This window comes from Oreochromis niloticus, linkage group LG11, assembly GCF_001858045.2.
Source record: "Oreochromis niloticus isolate F11D_XX linkage group LG11, O_niloticus_UMD_NMBU, whole genome shotgun sequence".
NCBI classification, from domain to species: domain Eukaryota; kingdom Metazoa; phylum Chordata; class Actinopteri; order Cichliformes; family Cichlidae; genus Oreochromis; species Oreochromis niloticus.
Genome location: NC_031976.2, coordinates 1,378,382 through 1,403,489, shown reverse-complemented (window position 1 = coordinate 1,403,489; position 25,108 = coordinate 1,378,382). Strand labels below are relative to the sequence as shown.

The window sequence follows — 25,108 nt, the reverse complement described above, 5'->3', positions numbered from 1 at the left end:
CAGGAGCAGACTGGAGAGCAGGGGCCTGGACGACAGGAGCAGACTGGAGAGCAGGGGCCTGGACGACAGGAGCAGACTGGAGAGCAGGGGCCTGGACGACAGGAGCAGACTGGAGAGCAAGTGACTGGACAGGAGCAGAACTGAGAGCAGGTGAGTGAACTGACGGAACTGGAAGCTGAACAGCAGGCGTGTGAGCTGACTGGGCTGGAGGCTGAACAGCAGGTGAGGGAACTAACTGGAGTGGGGATGCTAAGGGACGAACAGAGGTAGGCGAAGCTGATGACGGAGCTGAGGTTGGTGTGGCTGATGGCTGAGCTATAGACTGAGCTAGTGAGGGAGATAAAGCTACAGCCTGGGCTAATAAAGCTGGTGCCTGAGCAGGGGACACCTCAGCTAGCCTAACCAGGGATAGAGCTAGTGCGTGAAAGGCTGGATCAGGCGGTGGATGAAGTGGTGGACTGATTGGTAAGCAGGCTAGCTCTTCCGAGCCTCCAGAGCATGAGGGCACTGGCTGGAGAGCCTCGGCTGGGCCTCTGGGATGGTCAGGTTGGATTCGGGCTGCCCTTAGCCTAGGCGCTGGGACAGGCACCGGAGGTGGCTGGACACCAGTCACCCCCACCCGAGGAACAGAAGCGGGTGTTGAGGTATACTGGGTCACGGCTGCCCTCGTCCTGGGAGCTGGCACAGGTGTGGGTGTAGGCTGACTGATAGGAGTGGAAATAATGACTGGGTGAGTGATACTGACAGGTCTATCGGGATTTATTCTGGTCCTTCTGCCACCACTATTTACAGTCTTTGACTGAACAGTCTTTGGGGAAGCAGAGCAGAAGAAATCTTCCCAGTCCACTTTATCCTCTAGGAGGGAAACTCCCCATGAATCGGAGATGAGTCCATTATGCGTTTTGAGTGAACAATTGGATGAAGGGTGTGGAAAACAGTCACTGGAACTCACCACCGGGAGTTGCTGAGAATAGTCCAATTTATGACGGCGTGTGCGCCGCTTTCTCCGGGAAGAGGAAGCGGGCGGGGTAAACAGCTGAGCCTCTGGCGCGGGAGCCTCCGTTGAGCCGAGGTGGGAGCCACTGTGCCGTGGCGAAGTGGAAGAGCCAGTGAGTGAAACGGCTGGCGGGCGAGCGAGGAGCGGAGCGGCGGGAGAGCGAGCAGCCGAAGCTTGGCCTGTGACGCCCACTCTCCGCGGCGAATGCTCCGATGCAGGTGAGGCAGCAGGTGGAGGACTGCGGCGTCTCCGAGGCTCGCCCAGAGCCAGACGAGTCCCCTCAAAGACGTGCTCCCTCTCTGAGAAGAGCCGCTGTTTCCACCTGAGCTTCTCCGCCCAAATGGAGAGCGCTGCGTCCTGCCGCTCGAAGAGTTCCGAGTCCGCTGGGTCCACAATGCGTGGTCGTGTCATTCTGTCAGGGGTTTGTGTCGTGGAGGCGTGGATGAGAGAAGGAGGACCCAAACGCTGGACTCACAGGTAGGTAGGTGAAGGTGGGTGTTTATTATCGATGGAGTGAACAAACAGAACAGAAGTAGGAAACGGCTGGCTGGCTGGACGACTGACTGAATGAACGAATGAAGGACTGACTGAAGGACTGAATGGCTGGCTGACTGAATGCAGGCGGAACCGACAACATAACATCACAATAACATCAATGACACGACAAAGAACTGGAGGAAACTGAGGACTTAAATACACAGACTGATGCGGATGATAATGAGAGACCGGTGAGAACACAGCTGAGCATAATCTGGCTAATGACACAAGAGACGAGCTGACACAGGAAAAGCAGGAAGTGAGGACATTGATGTGGCAACATAACCTAAACGTGACAAAACTGAAAACACTGGGTCACCGACCCAGGAACCCTGACAGTGACAGACTGCACACAAACATCTTCCATGTTGTTTACAGCAACATCATGTTCCTTATGCTAACTGGTAAACAGACTGGTTCTTATATGGTGCTTTTCTATCTTTATACAACTTGCCTCAGTCATACAGGCACTTTTCTATGTAAGTCTATCGAAGTACTTTCTGTGAAACATTCACACACATTCATAAATGCTGCTGCCATGGTCTTAGATCTTTGACCCAGCATTTTGAGTTTTGTTTTGGTCTCCTGTTTCTTTCCTTTGGAATTTAGGGATTTTCAGGTTCTAGTTATCATTATTACTAGTATTTCCTAGTCTGAGTTTTCATTATTTATATTTCAGGTTCTTGGTTCTTGAGTATGTTAGTTCCTGTTTGGTGCTGTCCTAGTCTTGTCTACGTGTCCTGTCATCAGTGCCTCAGTGTTTAGCTATCCTTTATATCTCCCCAGTCATGTCCCCGTGTCTGTCTGGTTTTCAGAGAAATGGGGCCTCATTTATCTTTGGTCACGTGATATTCTGAAGAATGTTACACATGGGCTTCACTTGGACATGGCCTCTTTGCTCGACAGAGGCCTCTGGGCTTTAGTGTCAAACCTAACATTACTATCACCTTTTGAAGTATTGCTTGAGTACCATCCTCCCCTTTTCCCAGCTTACTGTAGCTTCCTGTACCATCTGTTCAGCATCACCTTTGCAGAAGCTGCTGTCTGTAAAGGTCTACTCAGTCTGCTCTCCTGAGAACATAAAAGTAGAATAAGCAGCTGGGTGATAGGCATCGGGACCTGGCTCTGCTCTACCAACTGGGTCAGAAGGTTTGGCTGTGTCCCGAGAGCATTCCTTTACAAACGGAGTCTAAGAAACTGGCACATAATTACATTGTTCCCTTTGAGATTGAAACTGTGATTAATCCTGTCTCTCCATTGTTAAGGTTACCATAAAATACAAAGATTTAGCAGTTTTCCATGTCTTAGTTAAGACATGGAAAACTGTAGGTCTGCAGTTAAAACTTCCGTACCAGTCCGTTAAACCTATGGTTTGCTCCCATGCATTTCTTATCCATCCAAAACTATAACTGGTTTGGTGATGTTCCCAGCATTCCTGTAAAATTGTTATTACTATACTCAGTATGTTGACAGGAGTTTGAATCTCCTCATTCTCAGTGGCATTTCTCCCATTTCTACTTGCATTTCAAAAATTGGTCATGTTTGGAAACTATTGAAGCAACCTGTGACTGACTACAGAGCTATCAGTCACATTCAGTGAGTACCAATATCTTAAGCCAGCAAATCTAGAAATCAGCATAAATGGGACCTGTAGTTATTCTTCAGTTAATAGCCAACAATCAGTGTAATTGTTAGATTCACTCCAGGGATACAATGGAAAAATCAATGCTTAATAACCTACTAACATTTATGGGGTCACAAAAAAGAGAATTCAGTATCTGCTCACTGCAAAATGAAAAACAATGGAAGGGGAAAGGGAGGAAATCCTTGGCTTTACTGCTTAGATTAGGTGACTGTGTGCCACGGGGGCAGTAACAAATATAGGATAAATGGGAATCAAACCTCTACATAATAGTGAAGCAGAACCACCCAGACATTCCTGCATTCATGGTCAAACCAGAGAGGGGGGACCCAGCATACATAGGGACCAGCTCAGGTTTTCAACAGCTTTTCAACTGCAAACAAGGCAACCAAGATGCACAAACAGGTCACCAGTGCAGATGTAGTCTGACACAGACTGCACAGTTGTATGGATCAGGTGACCCTGAATCCTCCCCTAGTTACACTACAATGGGTCTTGGCTGTTGGGGCTTCCCATGGTGCACAAGTGTTTCTTTTTCACTAAACTTTTTCATTTAATATGTGTTAGTAGTATAATCATTAATTATTATATATATTATTATTATTGTATTCTCTTCCACTACATGTCTTCCTCCCCTCACCCCAACCAGTTACGGCAGATGGCCCCGCCCCTCCCTGAGCCTGGCTGTACTAGAGGCTTCTTCCTGTTAGAAGGGAGTTTTTTCTTCCCACCGTCGCCAAAGTGCTTGCTCAAAGAGGGTCATATGATTGTTGGGTTTTTCGGTTTTCTTTGTATTATTATAGGGTCTTTACTTTAAACTATAAAGCACCTTGAGGGAACTGTTATTGTGGCTTAGTGCTTTATAAATAAAAGTGAATTGAATATATATATATAAATAAATTAAATTTAACAAGGTGCTTACCATCATCTTGGCTGTATGGTTATAGTGTGGACAGCAATCGTGAACCTGGTGAACATGTCTGCACTGTAAAAAAGAAAATGTTGAGAAAACGTAAAATTTCAAGGCAACATGATGCAAGAGATTTTTGAGTTTTCTCAACTTTCGCCAACTGTTGTTGACTCAACTAAGATTTACAAGTTCTGCCAACTTGGATCTTCTTGTTCACCTAATTAGGATAATCCTGGAAGTCTAACGAAGAAATTCTGGTTTCAATGCCATGTATTTCTGCCTTCACCAAACACAGATATTCTTGTTGAGTAATCATACAATTCTTACTCCAGTGAGTTGAAAATTAACCTATATAAACAAAGGAAAATGTATGTTGTTATTATACTTGAAAAAACACTTAATAAATAGATATAGAATAAAACAAAGCACAATTCAATGTTATCTAAAAGCTTATTTATTTTGTTCAACAGTCTTTTCAGTACATTTCAGAATGTCATGGGTAGTAGGGTGAATTTCTGTTAAAATAAACAAAAAGAAAGAAAGAAAAGAAATAACAAACAAACAAAAACGTGTTGCCAGTTTCTTTTGGGTGCTTTGAGCACCCCAGCAGAGACGTTAAAATTCCAGAGTCCAGAACCAAAAAAGAAAAGTGTCCAGCAACTTAATAATTCATGCACACACACCCTGACCGTCTTGTAAAAGCTGAACATAACTATTGCACATTAAATAGGGTAGTGCCACAAACGATTGCCTATGCACCCAGACATTGACATTTTACACAGGCTTACTATGATGAACTATGGAAGTTAAAAGTTCTTAGAAATGTTACCATCAATGAAGAGGAAACTAACACTATAACAAATCTTTTAAAATACTACAAGACAAATTTTCACCATATATTCTCAACAATACAGATTCATCTGACTAAAATTTACATTTCGAATAATGATTTATCCACTTCACCTTCATATTGTCCGACCAGGCCAAAATAAGATGGCCTGAATTGCTTCAAAGGTAAAACTCATCTGCTTTGGATAATCAATGTTGAGGGCATACAGAAGGCCAAAGAGGTGTGCCAGGGCAGTAGAGAGATCTGGAATGTTATGTAGCACAATGTCCCCTTCCAACACAACTGCATGTTCTCGCACAGACGTATCAGCATCGTCATCTTGTAGGATGGTGAGGATGGCAACTGATGCACCGTTCAACACTGGTTCCAAAATGTCAGTGTCCTGAAGAAAAGTAAAATATGAATTATTGAAAGCTAAGAAAAACTAAAGACAAAACAAATTTCTAAAGATTTTAACTTTAACCTCTATACCATGCTGGTCGTTTGACCCATGGAGGTTTTAAGAAGAAAAAGCTTATTTTCTTTTAATTAATGCCACCTTGTGAGTTTTGTACAAAAATATTTTCTGCTATGGAACAACCACTAACAATGCCCAGCTGCTGCTCAGCAGAAAAAAAAGGAGTGAGAGTTATGACAACTGCAATCCCCACTATAAAATTATCTGGACTGCACTGAGAAAGTGTACATTTCCATTTTGGATAAACTCATCCTTTAAAAACATCTCATAGCAATTAGTTTTACTTGCATTACTTTTTTGTACTTACTAAGCACTTCAGGAAAACCTCTGTTGCATCTTCTCTTGAGGAAAATGGGCAGGAAAACAAGAATTTCAATTAGTGAAGTAACATGGTGTACTATACACAATGCAAAATCAGAACTCTCATAGTAATGAAAGTAAAGCACAGGTCAGACCCAGCAACACGCAAAACGTACCCCCCCCCCCCAAAAAAAAACAACAACAACACCATGTTAACAATTTTACTTTCGTTTTACAAATTAAATAAAATACTGCCAAATAAGAACAAAGCAATGACTGATGACATTCATTTTTACTGACATGTCCACTGATGTGTTTTGTTTGAAGCCAACATCTTTTTCAGTTTCTGTTAAGAGAAAAGTATACTCTCTTCTGAAAATGTCAGATAAAGGAGCACTTCACTCACCTGTTCATCAAGTTTATCCAGGAGGTCTTCCATCTCCTCACCAAGAGCTCCCTTCTTAGACCAGTACAGTTTCAGCAGGCCAGGCACAACTTTGTCAAGGGATGCATTGAAGGTCCCCAGGAGGTCTTTGCTTGTGATCCGATGAAATTTTCAGATATCTAAACAATACATTCACCAAATATTGTCATTTATTCAGCACAGAAAATTCCTGGGTAGCTGTCTTGGACAGTCTGCACCATGTTATATGCCTGACTGTGTTATCAACAGCAAAGCCTACTTCAAAAATCTCTCATGAATACGTCTTTTGCACAGGAATAGAAACACCCCCCACAAAACCCAGTATCAATATGAAAATACATATTATGTTCTAAGTTGCACCAAAATCTGTGATCAATCAGATTCTGTGACCTGCCTTAGTATTCTTTCCCTAACAATCTCAGGCTATAGAAGTCCTATTTCTAGCACAAAAAGAAAAAAAATACATGCTAAGTCAAAATTATGAGATTGCCTTTCTGTTTCACAATTTCGATTTAGCATGGGGACTCTTGTACTGGCAGAAATGTTCAGGGTAAGGATTTCAATATAACACTGGCAAGGGCCTTGACTGGAGTGGTAGCACAAGATAATAAAGTTGGCCAATGCATTACCCCAGCAAATACCGTACTGCTTCAATATAAGTATAAATCATGCCCAATTTGAATAATAATTAAATTATAAATAAATTAGGACAGTCTTACCTCCTCAGAGGAAAACAGCGCAGGTCATCTCTCCTGGACCTCAGATACCATAGGCTGACACTCCACGACCTCTCTCCGCCTGAGAGAAAATGTTTGCAATAATGAAACATTTCAATATAATGTAGAAAAAAAACGAGAAAAAAGTTACGGATCGGACTCCCCGATCCTTACTGCGCATGTGCAAAGTCGGACCGTACAGATCGCGTCTACCCGTGGAATTGTACATAAAATCAATACTCCACCAACAAAAAGGCTCTCAAAACAATACAATACTTTCCACAGCTTTGAAGGATAGGTCAGGTGTATCCTTCGTGGCCCACCCTATGCCAGAATTCATAGCGCGGCCCAGCCGATTCTAGTTTCAAACAATGGCGGCAGCCACTTAGTTTTAATATTACTCTTATTACTCTTTCTGGGTCACAAAGTAAACTTTTAAGGTATTTTCAGGCGAGAATGTAGCTGTGTAAATTTCAAATATCTGCTCAGTTTATTAAGACAACACATTTTTGCAAAAATGCTTCTACGTTTTCGGAGACGTCTGTTACCACCAGCTTCGATAGCTAGCTGGGGATTCAAGGCTCGCTAGAGCAGCGAGAACAGCGAACTCCTGGCATATCATTTTCAACCCCCCGCGCGGTCCTTCGCTAGCTTAAACATGATATATAAGTCCCTTAGATGACTTAAATATGTTATTGTTTGGCTTTTTTTCAGTGCTTTACTCGTTCCACCCTCCTGGGTCCTCAGGAGGATGCAGCCTAGCGCTTGTAGAAAATCCTAATAACAGATGTCGTTAGCTTACCTGCTAGGGCAAATGGCCGGCAGCTCCCGCACCTGTCCAAAAAATGGTCAAATAATACACTCCAACTTCAGACCAGGTAAAATCCGTAATGGTCGAAAAATTGTAATTTTCATCCAACTTTGGCCACGTTTGTTCAAAGTTTCTTAGCAGGTTTTCAGTTCAGAACACATCGACAAACCACTATCACACAGTCTGCTCAGACTTGTTTGGTCTAGTTCAAACTTATTCAGACCACGACGTGTGCCAGTCACCTACGGGGTTTCCCACCGGTTCCCAACTCGACTCAAAAAATCTACTCAAAAGTTGATAATCTTTGTTATGCTCGCTAGAAAATCTTAGTTAGGACAACAATGGAAGAAATTTGTTGGGCAGACAAGCTATTTTAGGTTGTAAATGGAAAGTTTTATTTCTAAGTCAGTTTAATTTGAAAACTTTACTCAAATCAACAATTACTAGTTATCGTTTTTACAGTGTGTGAGGACAAGGATATTTTTATATCCCCACAGGACCTATCCAGCATCATATTGCAATCAAAGGAATTTGCAAAGAAAAGCGTCTGGACTTCTTTAAGTTGCTTGAAGACGTTTCACCGAGTCCCAGATTTAAACCCAGTGGGAGTTTCCCCCCAAAGAGGGACAAAGGACCCCCTGGTGATCCTCTAATCACATGAGCCAAGGTGTGAAGGCGGGTGTGGGACCTAATCAGCCAGGGTTTCGGGTGAGCTCATTGTGAAACCTGGCCCCACCTTGTCATGTGAATTCCTGAGGTCAGATGGCCCAGGATGTGAGTGGGCGTTAAGGCGTCTGGGGAGGGAACTCAAAACTGGATTATAGATGGCAGACAGTTGGTGTCGTAAACCACCGCCTCTGTTCAAAGATGGTCGCTCACAGTGGACATAGATGGCCTCTTTCACTCCTCTTTCAAACCATCTGTCCTCTCTGTCCAAAATGTGACAGAGAGGACCGCCTTTATCCAGGGGATGCCATACCCTGCATTTATGGACTTCCTAAAATCCACAAGGAAGGGGTCCCACTCAGACCCATAGTCAGTAGCATAAACTCAGCTACTTACAACATTGCAAAACACCTTGCTACCATCCTGGCACCTCTTGTGGGGAACACCCCACACCACATCAAGAACTCCACCGACTTCACCGACAAGGTCCAGAAACTTACCCTGGATCCAGATGAAACCATGGTGTCCTTTGATGTAGTCTCTCTCTTCACTTGCATACCCACCACGGAAGCAGTGGAGACTGTCAGAAAACGACTACAAGAAGACAGCTCCTTGGAAGACAGGACCAACTTCACACCCGATCAGATCTGCACACTGTTAGACCTCTGCCTCACCACAACATACTTCAAATACAACGAAGGCTTCTACAGACAAAAACATGGCTGTGCCATGGGCTCCCCCGTGTCACCTATTGTAGCCAACCTTTACATGGAGGAAGTGGAAAGAAAGGCTCTTGGCTCTTTTAAAGGGAGAGTACCCAGCCACTGGTACAGATATGTAGACGACACCTGGGTCAAAATCAAGACACAAGAAGTGGAATCCTTCACTGCGCACATTAACGCTGTGGATAAAAACATCAAGTTCACCAGGGAAGACACAAAGGATAACTGTTTGCCTTTCCTGGACTGCGCTGTGCACATTGAAGAGAATGGCAACCTCAACATCGAAGTTTACCGGAAGCCCACACACACAGACCAGTACCTCCTCGTTGACTCCCATCACCCTCTGGAACACAAACTTGGAGTAATCAGGACCCTACACCACCGGGCAGAACTTGTTCCCTCTAAGCCTGAGGGAAAAAAGAAGGAACACACACACATAAAGGAAGCACTCAAAACATGCGGTTATCCTAACTGGGCGTTCATAAAGTCAGCAAAGAGGCACAGAAAAGAAGATCAGACACCAGCGAGGGAGGATAAGAAAGACAGACGCAACAACGTTGTCATCCCCTATGTAGCCGGTGTATCAGAGAAACTCAGGAGAGTTTTCTCCAAGCACGACATCCCAGTGTACTTCAGACCCAGCAACACACTCAGACAGAAACTGGTTCACCCGAAAGACAAAACTCCAAAACACAGACTTAACAACGTGGTGTATGCTGTACAGTGCAGCGAGGAATGCCCAGACCTCTACATTGGAGAGACCAAACAGCCACTTCACAAGCGCATGGCACAACATAGAAGAGCCACCTCCACAGGACAAGACTCAGCAGTCCATCTGCATCTTAAGGATAAAGGTCACTCTTTGAGGATGCCAATGTTCACATTTTGGACAGAGAGGACAGATGGTTTGAAAGAGGAGTGAAAGAGGCCATCTATGTCCACTGTGAGCGACCATCTTTGAACAGAGGCGGTGGTTTACGACACCAACTGTCTGCCATCTATAATCCAGTTTTGAGTTCCCTCCCCAGACGCCTTAACGCCCACTCACATCCTGGGCCATCTGACCTCAGGAACTCACATGACAAGGTGGGGCCAGGTTTCACAATGAGCTCACCCGAAACCCGGGCTGATTAGGTCCCACACCCACTTTCACACCTTGGCTCATGTGATTAGAGGATCACCAGGGGGTCCTTTGTCCCTCTTTGGGGGGATACTCCCACTGGGTTTAAATCTGGGACTCTCGGCCATTTGACCTTAGAACTGAAGAAGCTTCTCGGATGAGAGGTGAAACGTCTTCAAGCAACTTAAAGAAGTCCAGACGCTTTTCTTCGCAAACTCCTTTGACTACGATGACCTGGATGACTGAGAACCTTCACAGACATCATATTGCAATGATCTCCAGGGGCACTATAATATTGCTACATGTCACTGGGACCCTGTTACTGGGGAATATCTTTAGCCAGTCTGCACCGCTTGCATTGCTGGACCGGGTCCCGAACATCTTCAGTCACTGTGGGCCAATAATGGCTCCTCCTCATCAGACTGAAATGCCACCCCGAGTTTGTGTTGGCTCTCGTATATTTTACAGGACAATGAGCTGCCTGGTCTCTTCCCCATCACGAGGATCTTGAACATGCCTGCATCTGTTCACAGGTCCCAGATGGTGCCTCCATCTCCTCCTGTGGACATATTGTCTGCATCTTCCTCTGTTCATTGTTGCTTCCTCCCTCATGTTGTGTGACCTTCTGTCTGTTTAACCTCAGGACAGTTTGTTCCTGTTCAGTTCAGTTATTGATTTTGGTTTGCTTTTCCTTTGGCAGGACCCCTTGGTACCTCAGTTTGATAGGTTGGTGACTGTATAGTGATACAGTGTGTCACTCTGGTCATACAGCCTGTGGTGGGATGTGGTCTGTGGCAGCTGCAGAGAGGGGTGGAGCAGTGGGCTCGGGGTGTGTGTCGGGGAGGCTGATCCAGACAGCTGTTCTCCATAGCCTAATCATGTCTCCCCTATGAGTAGGATGCTGGGACAGGATAGAAGAGCGGTGTGCTGCACTGGATAAGAGGCAGCTGGAAAGCTGCCCAAGGAGAGGAGCATTGAGCTGGAGAGAGTGGAAAACATTGAGCTGGAAAGCCTGCCACTAAATATGATGTATACTGGTTTGCACACATAAAAACAGTCACATGCTGGAAAAACTTTCAATCTGGGTCCTTGTTAAAGTGGTGCCAAAACCCAGTGATGTCGTGACAGATCCCGGATGGTGGCTGACCTGGTGGCTATGCATGAGGAGCATGTGGTGGCTCATCGCCATCTGCTAGACAGGCTGCAGAGTCAGTCCGAGCACCAGACAAGGTTGCTCCTAATAAAGATCTAATAAAGTATGATTATCAAGTGGACCAGTATAGCAAAAGTACTGGTCCACTTGGGAAAATTAATCTGATGGCCATTTTGTTTGGCCATCAGACAGCAATTCTGATGGCTACACTGGCGGACAGGACAGGCAAAAAAAAAAAGAAAAGGGCGCTCGAACATCTGGTTGCTCGGGCTGGCTCCTCGCCCCTGCTGTCACCACTCCTCCTCAGCCCAAGCGGGTTGCTTCTCTGGCTCCACCAGATGAAGAAGGGGGAGGACCCCCAGGCCTTCCCAAGTTCCCAAGTTTTTCAGCCCATTGCAGAGGCATCTGCCGGGAGTGTCCACGAATGAAGGTGGGACAGGTGCTCCGTGTTGCCAGCCCTCCAACACCCTCCCTCGGTTTGAGAGAGATGCACTGTGCGCTGGTAGGGAGTATAGGCCAGGTACGGTGGACTCGGGCTGCACACGGACCATGGGGCAGCTGAATTGCAAATATCAGCTCAGTTTGAAACTGAGAAAACTCACAATAGAAGAGTTTGGGGGTATATGCTATAAAAGACAAAAAAAAAATTAGGCCAGGAAAAAAACCCTTTATATTTTTCTGTGTTCAATCCTCTGTTTTACTTTGACACAGTGGCATCTGTTGTGATGCTTTCACCAATGATTATATCTCACAAGTGTTAGTTTGATACCAAGTTCATTTACACCTCTAACCGGGTTTGTAATTGTGAGGTTCCTCAACTTCAGTCTCATCGACGCTTGTATCACCTTCTTCAGCCTTTACGAGTTGCCTTGGTCCGTTGTTGTCCGACCCAATTCTTACTGTTATCCTCTTTGTCTTCATCCCTCTTCTTGACATCCATAGAGGGATTTGGCATACTTTTGGTAGCTGGTAACGTGGTCCCCCACATAGCTGCAGAGTGCTAGGATTTTCCGCAGCACTTTCCCTGATGATGGGGGTCAGATCTGTTTGAGCTTCTCTCTGTATCTGACAGAGAGAAGTGTGGATAACTGGATTCCCAGGTAATTCATCTGAAATTGCTCAAGCTGGCATTTCTTTCTGTTGGAGTTTCTCTGGGTGCTCTTCTTCAGTGTCATCTGCAATATACACAGTGTCTATGTAGACTGTTGCATCCAGGCCCACCAGTACCTCCATCAGCACTGGCTGAAACGTATTTGATAAGTTCCTGTATCCTTGTGGGAGGCACTGCCACACATAGACTTTTCCTTTGTGTGTGAATGCCATCTTACCTGCGACTGCTTGGCCAGCCTCAGGGAGAAAAACCCATTTGTAAGATCAATGCAAAACTTTCATTTTTTGACTTCAGTGCTCCCTGAGGTTGATCAAGCTGGCTCAGTTAGCTACAGTTTGGTAGTTGAGTGCCTTGAAGTTGATAACCGGCCTCCAACCTCCTCCCGCAAAATCCAGTTACTTCGCAGCCTGGATATGATCCCCAGGACTTTGAACATGATCATGTCCATCTCTATAACCACTCCCAGGTTCAGGGGGTAGTGCCGTTCTGCCACAGTGTATGACCAAAGACCGTTGGGCGGTTTTGCAGATGGCCGGCGTGCCAGACCAGACAAGGCCAGACCTGACGACGCGACGACCTCTGGCTGGAACAGAGCGTGCTGAGGCTGCACAGATCTTGCAGCCAGCTTGGCTTTCACAGGCTGGGGCTGCGCAGAGGGCTTGCCAGAGCCTCTGGCCAAAGAGGAAAGTGGCTGGAAGGCCTCGTGTGAGCTTCCAGCTGGCACAGAGGAATGTTGGACCGGCTCTCCTGAGCCTCCAGCAGACACTGGGAGTTTGTGGTGCAATCCTGCGTGCATACGACTGGTGAAAATGTACTTCTATAATTACTAAAGTGATATGGTTAAAATGTGTGATGAAAACATAGAATAAAGAAATTTCCACCACAGACCTGACTAGGCCAGTGTTTCAGTCCCACCGAGCCCAGCTTGGCCTCACAGAGAACAGCCTTAAAACACACAGAAGTGGGTGACACTTTGCTTAACTCAGGTCTTGTGTCGACAGTATTAGCTGGCTTTAGAGCAGAAAACACAGTCTTTACATCATCCATTCTCACAGTCTTGGAGTTCTTAGAAAGTGAACTAGCTGTCTCAGGAGAAACAGTCTGAAAACGTCCATCTCCTCTGTCACGCGAAAGCTAAACACAGTCCTTTCAGTCTCAAAACGTGACAGAGTTTAGGTTTCCGAAGGAGCCGGTTCGGCCACATGAGAGGCATTCTTAGCAAACATGTCCATAAAAACATCAGTTATAAGTCCATGACTTGGTTCCTGGCCACACATTAAATAACCAGAAGTGTTGTAACACATTAGCTTGGCAGTCATGTGGTGGACAAGAAAACTTATCAGAGCAAACTGTCTTAAACGCCTCTCTGCAGCTTCTCTCCTCCCATTATCCCCCAAAAAACCCATTCCCTTACAGACTGTCTACTATTTAAACATAAAAATATCACAAAGAAAGAACAATTGTGGCGGGGCCTGGTCTGCTTTGCCGGTGCAGGGAAGGCGGATGCACCTGAGTGGCATCTGCAATCACGCCTCGCTGGCTTAAAGTCTGTACTGCGTCCTGAGTTTCTGTTGCTGTTGTTGGTCTGTGTTCTGTGTCTGTAAAAACAGCAACCATGAATAAAGGATGCTGAAAACCATGGAAACATATTCGGGTCTGTTGTAGGTTTGTTACAACAATATCGATCCACAACTGCACCAAAGAGTAAAACTGCTGAATATGGATTATTAAACATTAGGTCTTTGTTTTATAAGTCTCTATTACTGCATGAAAAAATAATTGATCAACACATTGATTTATTCTGCCTCACAGAAACCTGCTTACAGCAGAATAATTATATTAGATTACATGAATCAACACCCAGAGTTATACTAATTGTCAGAATCCTCGAAGCACCGGCCAGGGAGGGGGAGAGGAGGTGCTTAGCCTTGTCCACCCTAACTGTAAAACTCAAAAGACCATTTCATTTGTTATCTATCTATCTATCTCTCTGTCTGTCTGTCTGTCTGTCTGTCTGTCTATCTATCTATCTATCTATCTGTCTATCTGTCTCTCTGTCTGTCTGTCTGTCTGTCTGTCTATCTATCTATCTGTCTATCTGTCTATCTGTCTCTCTGTCTGTCTGTCTGTCTGTCTGTCTGTCTGTCTATCTATCTATCTATCTATCTCTTTCTCTCTCTCATCTATCTCTCTCTCTCTCTCTCTCTCTCTCTCTCTCTCTCTCTCTCTCTCTGTCTGTCTGTCTCTCTGTCTGTCTGTCTGTCTGTCTATCTCTTAGAGTTTCTATTGGATTTCTCAGACTTTTTATCTGATTTAGTGCTCAGCTCAGATAAAATAATTATAATTATAATTATTACTCTGCAAGCATCCATCATGTTAATCACATGCTAGATCTTGTTCTGATGCATGGTATAGAAACTCAGCATTTAGCAGTGTTTCCTGAAATCTCTCTTCTGTCTGATCATTTCCCAATAATATATATATATGGAATATATTCCATTACAGTAGATATCTTTGTGCTGTAACTAAGTGTAAGACATGATTCTACAGTTCCTGCACATCTTTAAATCATTCTCTGAACCATGAAGAAACTTTCCATCCTGCTGTGGATGCTGCACCTTGTAACACTGGCATGATGTTTCACTGTGAGTCTGGAGTTTTGGTTATATTGACCCTGCAAGTCTCCTGTTGTTTATAACATATTCACCCCAGAAGTGTCAGTGAGAATAAAGAAATGTTTTTCTAGCTTTTCTTTTTACAGTATAAATACATCATTTATGGTGGCATGGTATGTGAGTAACAGGCTATAGTGAGGATGAAGTCACCTGATGCCGCAAATAACATTTTCAGTTGAAAATACAAAAAAACAAAAGAACTGACGGAGTCAGAGCTGAAAACTTTGAATGTCAATGTGTCGCTCTCTCTCTCTGCTGATATGAGTGAATTGAGCTCGCCCACCAATCTCTTTCTTCTTGACAGTAATCATTCAAATAAGATATCTGTATATTATTTATGTATCTATTTAATTTTATTAAACTTGTGTTTAGTGTTTAAGTAATTGAATAGTCTGTATTAGTCTTCACAATCTACAGCTATAATAATAATGAGAGATAGGTATTGTTTGGTTTTACACGTGCACGTGTGATAAACTGAATCTGTAATATCAAAAACATGAATTCAGTCCTTACAAGACCCAGCATAAATATGTGTGGTTATTCAAAAATGGGAATCCTTGTGCCGGCAATGTGTAGAAGCAGCAGGTACGCCACCTGTCAAACTGCGGTGAAGTGCACCACATCTTGTTTTGTCGTGGTCACGTGATCCGGGTGTTTTGAACCATGCTTCTGTTTCGAAACATCTGTGCTTCTGTGGAAGGTCAACACAGTGTCAAAACATCTGCTTCAATCTTCTCATCCCTACTTCTCCCTCCTCTCTGCTGACCTTCCCTGGAATTCCCTGGAATGCTGACGTGTGGTGAGCCTGCCTGTTCTCTGAGCGTTCTACAGAGAAACTTGGATTGTTGTGCATGCCTTTTCCCCCTTGGACACCTGGAGTCCCATTTTATCCTTTTGCTTAATTATGCATAGCATTTTCTGGTGAAATCCAGAATCACAGTTAGTGTGCACTAATGTGATTCTTCCAAGCCCTGCATTTGAGTCCATTCCAGTATTCATGACAGAAGGATCCAGCCAAATTATGGATTTTTTGTCATACACATGCTCAATGCAGCAAGAGAGACAGAGGAACAGCGGAATAAGATATACAATATGTACAATAGAATACAAGTATACAGTAATATACAGTAGTATAGTGCAAAATATAATATCAAATAACCATAACAAGTAACAATATAACTATATCCTGAGAAATAAATAGCTTAGCTTAGCTATCAGTGCAGGTGATTCTAAAAGTGACATAGACTTAGCGGACTCTGGTCCTGTTCGTCACACACTCCCTTGTGTGGTTACCATCTGGTAAGGATAACGGAGTGGGATGAGTGGAAGACAGCCATCCACACTCACCTGGACCACTTCAAGTATCTGGTGATGACTTTCGGTCTTAGGAAACAGGTCCAGAGTGTTTCAGGCCCTTGTGAATGATGTCCCTTGGTACTCCTTTAAATACTTTGTCTAGCGGAATGATTTTTGTCTTCAGACCTGTTGTCTTCTCTCTCCTCTGTATAGACCTTCCCTGAATTTCCTCCCTGAATTGTGGTTAGCCTGCCTGTTCTGAGAGAGAGTTGGATTGTTTGTGTATGCCTGTTTCCCCCTTAGACTCCCTTTCTCCAACTGATCTTTCCGAGTTAACTTTAGTAATTACATTCTCCAAACCATTAGACCCCATTACCTAACCCTACAAGGCTGCTCAAAGAAGCCGTATCATTAATTAATGCTTCAACCTTAAATATGATTAGCCTATCTTTATTAATCAGCTATGTACTGCAGGCCTTCAAGATGGCAGCAGTTAAACTGTTACTTAAAGAGCATCATTCGACCCAGCTGTCCTAGCTAATTACAGCCTACAACCTTCTTTTCTTATCAAACATTCTTGAAAGAGTAGTTCTAAAACAGCTAACTGATTATCTGTAGAAAAATAAACTTCAAAGTTTATTTGAAGAAGTTCAGTCAGTATTTATTACTGAATGTCTTATGTCTTACTCTGAATGTCATTAACCTGGTATCTAGTAACACTGAGGAATCTTGGACTCGTTTTTGATCAGGATCCACAGTGTGTCGTTGTTCTGTCTTCCTCCCCTCACCCCCAACTGGTCAGGTTAAATGGCTGCCCCTCCCTGAGCCTGGTGTTGCTTCTTCCTGTTTCTTCCTGTTGGGAGTTTTTCCTTCCCATTGTCCCCAAAGTGTTTGCTCAAAGAGGGTCTTGTTGGGGGTTTGATTGTTGGGGTTTTCTCTGTATTGATGTGGGATCTCTTGGAGATTACATCAAAAAGTATCTTGAGGCGAATGCTATTGTGATTTGATATCATCTAAATAAAACTGAATTGATTTAAGCCAGTTACTTCACTTTTATCATTGCTAACATTTACACTCCAGTTCATGTACTTGGGGGGGGGATCGTTGTCTTACCTAAACAAGTGTGGTCTGGGGGAATGGTGGACCGAGACTGGCAGATGACCCGCTCTATCAGCTGAGCAGCAGGTGCCGCAGGTGTGTAGGCTGACCTACCAAAAGGTGCGCATTTCTGTTCAACTCCTTTGAAATAAACTGAGCACTTAGCTTTCACTGATATCTTGGTATTGCCTTACATTTCGAATTAACTATGAACTGTCATGCATTAATTTAGTGGACAGAAAAAAAATGAGGAGTCGAGAAAAAAGCTCACAGGTAAGCATTGAGTGTAACAAAGATCATTTATATTACTTTATAGATGGGAAATTAAATATTAGCAAGTTCTTATTACAGTTCTCCTTCTTCTTCTTCTTCTTTTTATTATAGTTACTACATATTAAATAAATATTTTATACAAACGGTGCGTATTTTCCGTTTGTTTTTAGACAGTGGGTTGTTGTGTGGCCTGTAGAGTATTATTCGATAGCTGGCCTTTGAAATGTTCACATTAAAATACCTTTAAATGATACTTCTGCCCTTTCCTGTCTCAACGTTCGCGAGCAGTGATTTTATTTTGTAAGCCACCGGAAGCATCGTTGCTTGCGCTTGTGATAAAGCTGTTCCGTGTCTTCTGCGGAAAACATCCGAGGTAAAATAATAATAATAATGATAATAATAATGACATAAATAATAAAAATAACGTTAATAATAATTAATGTTAAAAACAGTGGGGGTGGGGGCGGAGCCACCAGGCACGGCTACTTTCTGTGACTCGTTAGATTTTAATTATTGTTTGTTTCCATCTTCATTTGAATCCGTTCTTGCGCGAGGCTCCGGTAGACGTGAGCTGCTGCGTTTCAGGCTGGCTGCTGATATCTGTCTGAGGGGAGTAACGTTAGCACCCACAGGAGACGGATGCTTTCACGGTAAGCGGCGCATCAGCACAGACTGTGGTTTCACAGCTCCACGGAGAGCTTGCATTCAAGCAGGTGAACACGAAGGATACAGCAGACAGCAAAGAGCCGAAGTGGAAATCACCTTCAGATAAGTTTCCGTTCGACAGAAACAGATGCTAACGCAGCCATAGAAAAGGTTTGTTGTCAGCGCGGCTGCCGTGTACCACCCGAGAACCCCACATCCTTTAGTCACTGCGGGTACCGTGAACGTGGAAATGTCCCCAGGCAACACAGGTCCACTGGTTTTTGTTTGTTTTTAGTGTGGTTTTACAACATGTGTACCTGTCGGAGCGCAACATGTAACAAGGTAGGCCCACAGCGGAGAGCCTCGCTCTAGCGTGGAGAGACCCTAACGCCAAAATCTGTCCGTTTCACACCGCCTGTCTTTAACAAAAGTGCGAGCCCAGGAAACACAATCATCCATCTGTCACCGCGCATCAGTTACAGACAGCCTGTTTGTAAAAAAGGGAAATGCTGTGGGTGCAGGGATTTATAGAAACGTGTAAACATACAGGGAAACGCAGTCCAGAGAGCAAACAGAGCTTTTGTATATTTTCTATGACTTCCTTTAATCGTCAGCACAGGTGAACTATCATAAATAAGCTTTTAAAATGTTTTAGTAGTCTTCAGAAATAGTTCTCCGGGCTTCTAGAAGGACATTCATACTCACACACTGCTTCAATAATATTACAGTCTGGAGAGGATCATCTCTGACTGAGACTTTTATGTTGTGCATTTTTCTTCGCGAGTGTGCTTACTGCATTTGATATGTGTTTGGGATCATTGCCATGCTGAAAAATAAAGCCACTGTCCAAAACACTTCTGGTATTGTGTGATGGATCAAACTCTGACACTACTTTTCTGCATTCTTATCAGTTTTGGTGAAATCCCCACTCCTCCTGACTGAGCAGCAGCCCCAAACACCCAGCCTGCACCATCCTTTACACATGGCTGCAGACATCTCTCCCCCTTTAGAAGGGCTTCTGGAAAGCCACCGTTGATAAAGTTTTGGCACTGACTTTCAGAGGGCTGAAAAGTCAGTACTAGGTAGAGTTGTTGCCCCATGATCGGAAGGTAACCTGAGGTACCCCTGAGCAAGGCGCCGTCCCTACAAACTGCTGCCTTTGGGCGCCGCTTCATTGGTGGCTGCCCACTGCTTCACTGGGTGAATGGGTGAAATGCAGAGGAGTAATTTCCCTACGGGGACTAACACATACACATTATTATTGTTATTATTATTATACTGTTCATCTGCTGTATAACCACTTCTTCTTCTTTTGTTTGCCACTTGTCCAGGTTCCCTGCATGTTTTAGGGCACATGGCCTATTAAGCTGATATATATTTTACAGTTATTAGTGCAACAGGAGGGAGAGAGAGCAGCAGAGGGTCACACTCAGACCTGCCGCTACTGCGATAGCCTTCAGTCATGTGGTCGTCTGTGAGCTGAACTGGTTTCCATCTTTGCCTTTGTTCATAGATTCAACACAAGATATGTAAACACATCTTGTGTAGCAAAGTCCATGGATTAAATTTGCAGTTTAAAGTTGTCGGCTGTTCATCCCTTAAGTTAAGTGCCTTGTTTATGCTTGTTAAGATAAGCAGATTAGCAAACAAAAAAGCATTACTTTGAAAATGTTTAGGGACAAGGACCAGATTGAAAGTGAGTGAATTTGAGAAGGCCTGGAACTACTGTACAAGACATTTGAGAAGCACCGTGGACTATACTTAAAAGCCTAACTTAAATGAATTTTATCAGTTCAGCAGAGAAGAAAAGTGGTCAAATATCCACCCAGAACTATGCCCGAAGCTTCTTCATGGCTATCAAAAGCATCTAGTCAAGGTGCAACTTGCTAAGGGACATTTAACCAAATATTAGCGGGGTGTATGTGTATAATTTTGGCTGTGCGTGAGAGAAAATCCAAAATAAGTTCAAATGTTTCCCCCTCCGATTCTTGTCATTTAAAGCCATTAAAGATGTCTGCTGTATAATGATTCCACCCTGGAAAAAGAGCAGTTAAAAAAGTTAGCATGGCACTTCTACCCGTTGCTCTCTGGTGACCTTCGTCTTTGTGTTTCTTTATTCAGGTCATGTGACAGCTGTGGAAATGGACAGCATGTGACAGAAATGGAAACCCGAGGAAGTCATACAAAGAGAAATTCAGCTGAGTAAATGTTAATACAGCCAACTTTGATATGTGGCATACAGAGACGACCGGGCTCAGGTGAAACAGTCCCATTTGCAAAGCTGAAAAACCAGAGGTGGACATCACGATGATGAAGAGTAGGCGTGCTCAGATTGGGCCTATGACAGAAGGCTAAGCACGTCAGGTGACAGCACTGGATGGAGTGACTGTGGATGCAGAGAGGACATCTCTCCAGTGCACAGGTCCTGACAGTCAGCACACTGCTGTGATCACGGCCACACATGTGGGCTTCCCTCAGAGGATGTGTACCTGAGACTTCGGTCGGTGTTTGATTTATGCTTCCAACTGTTTTAAAAAGAAGACTGGTAGCTGCAGCTGAATGTAAACCATGCCTCGGAACCGAGCCTTTTCTGAGCCCGAGTATTCCGCTGAGTATTCAGCAGACTGCTCTGTGACGTTGCCCTCTGACCCCGGGCAGGCAGTGGGACGAACACACGAGGTCACGGTGCGGACCTCGGGATGCTGCCTCTGTCTGCCACGTTTCATGCGCCTGACCTTTGCGCCCGAGTCCTTGGAGAATCTTTATCAGACCTACTTTAGACGGCAGAGACACGAAACCCTGCTGGTGCTCGTCGTGTTTGCCGCGCTGTTCGACAGCTACATCATCCTCATGTGTGCTGTGGTCTACACCGCTGATAAGCTGGCTTCTGTTTTAGTGGCATCAGTGGGACTGGCAGCAGATATCATTCTCTATCTGCTGTGCCGCTTCGGGCTGCTGCCAGACCGCATCTCCAGGCGGGTGTTGCCCTATGCCCTGTGGGTGCTCATAGCAGCTCAGATATTCTGCTACCTGGGTTTGAATTATGCTCGCTTCCACCAGGCCAGCGACACTGTAGGCTGGCAGGCTTTCTTCAGTTTCTCGGTTTTTCTGACTCTGCCTTTGAGACTGACTCCCATTGTGCTCATCACCACTGTGTCCTGTGGGGTCCATACCCTGGTTCTGGGTGTCACCATTGCCCAGCAGCAGCAGGATGACATACATGGCGCAGCTCTTGGCAGACAGGTGAGAGTTGGAGGGAAAGGTAGAGTTGTCTGTTTGTTAATGCATTTAATTTCCTGTGTCTAATGTCATGTAGCCAGATGTTCAGCCAGTAAAGTTCCCCAAAGCCAAATATTTCATACTAACTAATACTGGATGGGTTTGGTAACTATACTAAGATTACACAGTCGACAGAACAATCTCCAGAGTCCTCTTTGTTAAAGTTTATTTTCATATATTTTGTTTAGAAAGAAGCAGTAGTTATTATTAGTTATTATTAACATTAGTGCCACAGGTCTGCCCTGACACTCGTGTTTGATCGCCAAAAGAAAATCAACAAAAGTATGGACCAGTATCCAGATGAAACCAGAGTCATGAAACTGCATTATGAACAGGAAAAGTTTCTCATTTATGGTAAAATTATTATTTCAACTTCTCAGTAACTAAATCTGCCATTCACATATAACAGCCACTGTAATAAATATAAGTATCCATTAGGGCTGCCACAAACGATTATTTTGATAGTCGACTAGTCACCGATTATTTTTGCAATTAGTCGACTAATCAGATGATCATGCATCCATTGGACGTAAAATGTACAGCTTATTGCACCAGCATGCGTCTGCTCTTATATAACTATCATTAGCTTACAGCTTGAAGTGTTTAAGGTATGTGCTAACTAAAAATAAAGACAAGATGATAGTTTATTACACTTTTAATGAAATTTGCAGATTGTTTCAGTGAAGTTTAATAAACTCAGCCGTCTGCTCCTTGCTATCTAAAATATAACAGGACACCGGAGTATATTCTCGAGCATCTCACACTTCTGATAATCAGTTGTCTGCTTGACGTTTATTCATCTGTGCAAAAACTATAACTTTATTCCTCAGCCAAACTGATTTACTCAGGAACAAATAAAATACTAAAAAAAAGCCAAACAATAACATTTTTAAGTTATCTAAGTGACTTATATTACATGTTTAACCTGAGTAGCGAAAGATGGTGGTGAGTTTGAAAACTATTTGCCGGGAGTCCGGTGTTCTCACCGACTCTAATGAGCCTAGAACCCCGGCTCGCTATCGAGCTGGTCGTCTCCGAAAACGTATATATATATATATATATATATATATATATAACATTTATAGGTTTTCTGTTCAATTAAATTGTTTAATGACAGCAATATCAGGAAGAAGGAACACGAGAAGCTGGAGAAATACCAAGGGCTCAGAGAAGAGCTCGAGAGGATGTGGAGGGTGAAGGTGACGGTGGTCCCCGTGGTAATCGGAGCACTAGGTGCGGTGACTCCCAAGCTAGGCGAGTGGCTCCAGCAGATCCCGGGAACAACATCGGAGATCTCTGTCCAGAAGAGCGCAGTCCTGGGAACAGCTAAGATACTGCGCAGGACCCTCAAGCTCCCAGGCCTCTGGTAGAGGACCCGAGCTTGAAGGATAAACCGCCCGCAGGGGCGCGCTGGGTGTTTTTTTTATATATATATATATACATATATACATATACATATATATATATATATATGTATAGGTGTATGTGTGTATATATTAACCCAGGGTGAGACCTAAAACCTGCAGGACACCAGGCCTCGAGGCCTGGACTTGGACACCCCTGCTCATAGAACGCTTTGAGTACTCCGGGAGAGTAGAAAAGCGCTATATAAGAATCAGTCCATTCACCATTTAGACCCATAGAGGAGGTGGGTGAGATGAATATGTTAGCCAAGGCAATGTCTGTTATGAACAACACGTCTCATCCCCAGACTGTTACAGCCACAGTGTAGTACTGAGCACTATCGTAGGTGCTTTGTCCCGACAGCAGTCAGACTGTACAATACAAAATAGGATAAAAGTACATGTATATTACTATCACTCCCACTTTATACGCATATAAAAAAAGAAAAAACTGTTTACCTTGCCTTGTTTGGTATTTTTACTTTAAATAGTAACCATCTGTACATAGTATGGTATTTTGGCCTTTCTGTGCTTTGTGTTTCTATTTTTATTATTCTAATATATCTCTAATTCACTTTTTCTTTCTGTCTCTTGTGCTGCTGTAACAAGTTAATTTTTCTGGAGTGGGATTAAATAAAGTTTGCGTCTACAAAACACAGACAGGTTTTGTTACCTATTAATTGAGTAGATATAACGCTATCTGGTTGTCTGTTTTGAAGCTCCTTAAATCCCCAAACTCTTTCTCTTGTATAAATGCATCACTTTTCTTTTTCACATCCTTTTTTTCCTCTGATAAAGCGGTTTTTACGCGAGGAAGGCTTTTGGATGGTTACAAGACAGCAGGAATACATATATACAAACAATACATTTAAAACAAGAGAAAGACCTGCAGGACAGGACAGGTTGCAAAGTACTTGGAAGTAGTGCAGAGGACTTGGTCCAACCATAGAGAAAAGAGTACCATAGTAACATTAGCTAGCTGATGGATTAGTACTCTTGCCGAGCTCAGTGAGTGTTTATGCAGTTAATCAATTAGTTGCGTAGTTTTGATGGGTGACTGTGGATTTGTGGGCGAAACATTAAAATAAAACTGTCAGTGTGAAAAAACACTGTCAAACAAAACCCCACCTTAAATGTACAATTACACGTTTGGAATAAAAACTTATTCATTCCTATTCATCCTATTCATTTTCTTCTACTTATCTGATTGGGGGGGAGCTATCCCTGCCATGGGGTACACCCTGGGCTACACAGAGAGACGGACAACCATTCACACTCACATTTACATCTACAGTACAGGCAATTTAGAATCACCAGTTAGCGTAACAACACTGACTGCATGTCTTTGGACTGAGAACATGCAAACTCACAGTGTATGGTGGTTATAGTTGTACAGGATTTCCATTTTCTGTACTGTTTTAAATATATGTGAATTTTTAAAAAGTAAATTGAGTAATTTATAAACTTGTAGGAGTGCAAAGAGGTGAAATTATGAATGTACTCTCACTTCTTGTTTTCAAGCTTCTAGCCAACCTTGTGATTTATGTTTGTGCCATCACTGTGGGCATCATGTCGTACTACATGGCCGATCGGAAACATCGGAAGGCCTTTCTGGAGGCGAGACAGTCACTGGAGGTCAAACTCAACCTGGAGGAGCAGAGTCAACAACAGGTCAGAGGACAGACACTGCACTGTGTGTACAGGCAACTTGTGTCTTTGACGATTCATTTTATTATTGAACAACTAAACCTGAATATTTAAGATAATCAGAGTTTGGCTTTTATATCCACAATGACTGGGCAACTATTGGTGTGCAGAATACAACCAAATACAACTAAATTCAAAACTGAGATTTTCCCATTTCACCTATTTTCATCTAAGTGAGAATAATAAACAAATCTAAATTTACAAATAAAGATTTCTGACATCCACCTATCCATTGTCCTCTGCCTTATCATGGTCGCGGTGGGCTGGAACCAGGAGGCAGCGAACAGCCTGGTGAGGTCGCCAGTCTGATGCAGGG

General features: G+C 43.6%; 1 protein-coding gene and 2 long non-coding RNA genes across 7 annotated transcripts in view; 1 reads left to right on the top strand and 2 right to left on the bottom strand.

Annotated features, from left to right (window-relative positions):
- The window catches only part of adcy3a (adenylate cyclase 3a), a 65,974-nt gene that overhangs the window by 2,505 nt on the left and 38,361 nt on the right, over nucleotides 1-25,108 (top strand). The window contains exons 1-3 of one of the 5 annotated variants that reach the window (XM_005459395.4): nucleotides 18,047-18,131; nucleotides 20,525-21,646; nucleotides 24,607-24,756. In XM_005459395.4, coding sequence (XP_005459452.1) covers nucleotides 20,972-21,646; nucleotides 24,607-24,756 — 825 coding nt within the window. In that variant the 5' untranslated portion in view covers nucleotides 18,047-18,131; nucleotides 20,525-20,971. The other 4 variants (XM_019364638.2, XM_005459394.4, XM_019364637.2 and 1 more) reach the window with 4 other exon arrangements.
- On the bottom strand, nucleotides 4,875-5,762 carry LOC109204188 (uncharacterized). Its single transcript, XR_002063742.2, has 2 exons — nucleotides 5,701-5,762; nucleotides 4,875-5,318 (listed from the first exon to the last, which is right to left on the bottom strand). It is a non-coding gene; the product is annotated as an uncharacterized LOC109204188 (long non-coding RNA).
- LOC109204187 (uncharacterized) lies at nucleotides 6,152-8,104 on the bottom strand. The gene is made up of 3 exons (XR_002063741.2): nucleotides 7,636-8,104; nucleotides 6,837-6,915; nucleotides 6,152-6,257 (listed from the first exon to the last, which is right to left on the bottom strand). It is a non-coding gene; the product is annotated as an uncharacterized LOC109204187 (long non-coding RNA).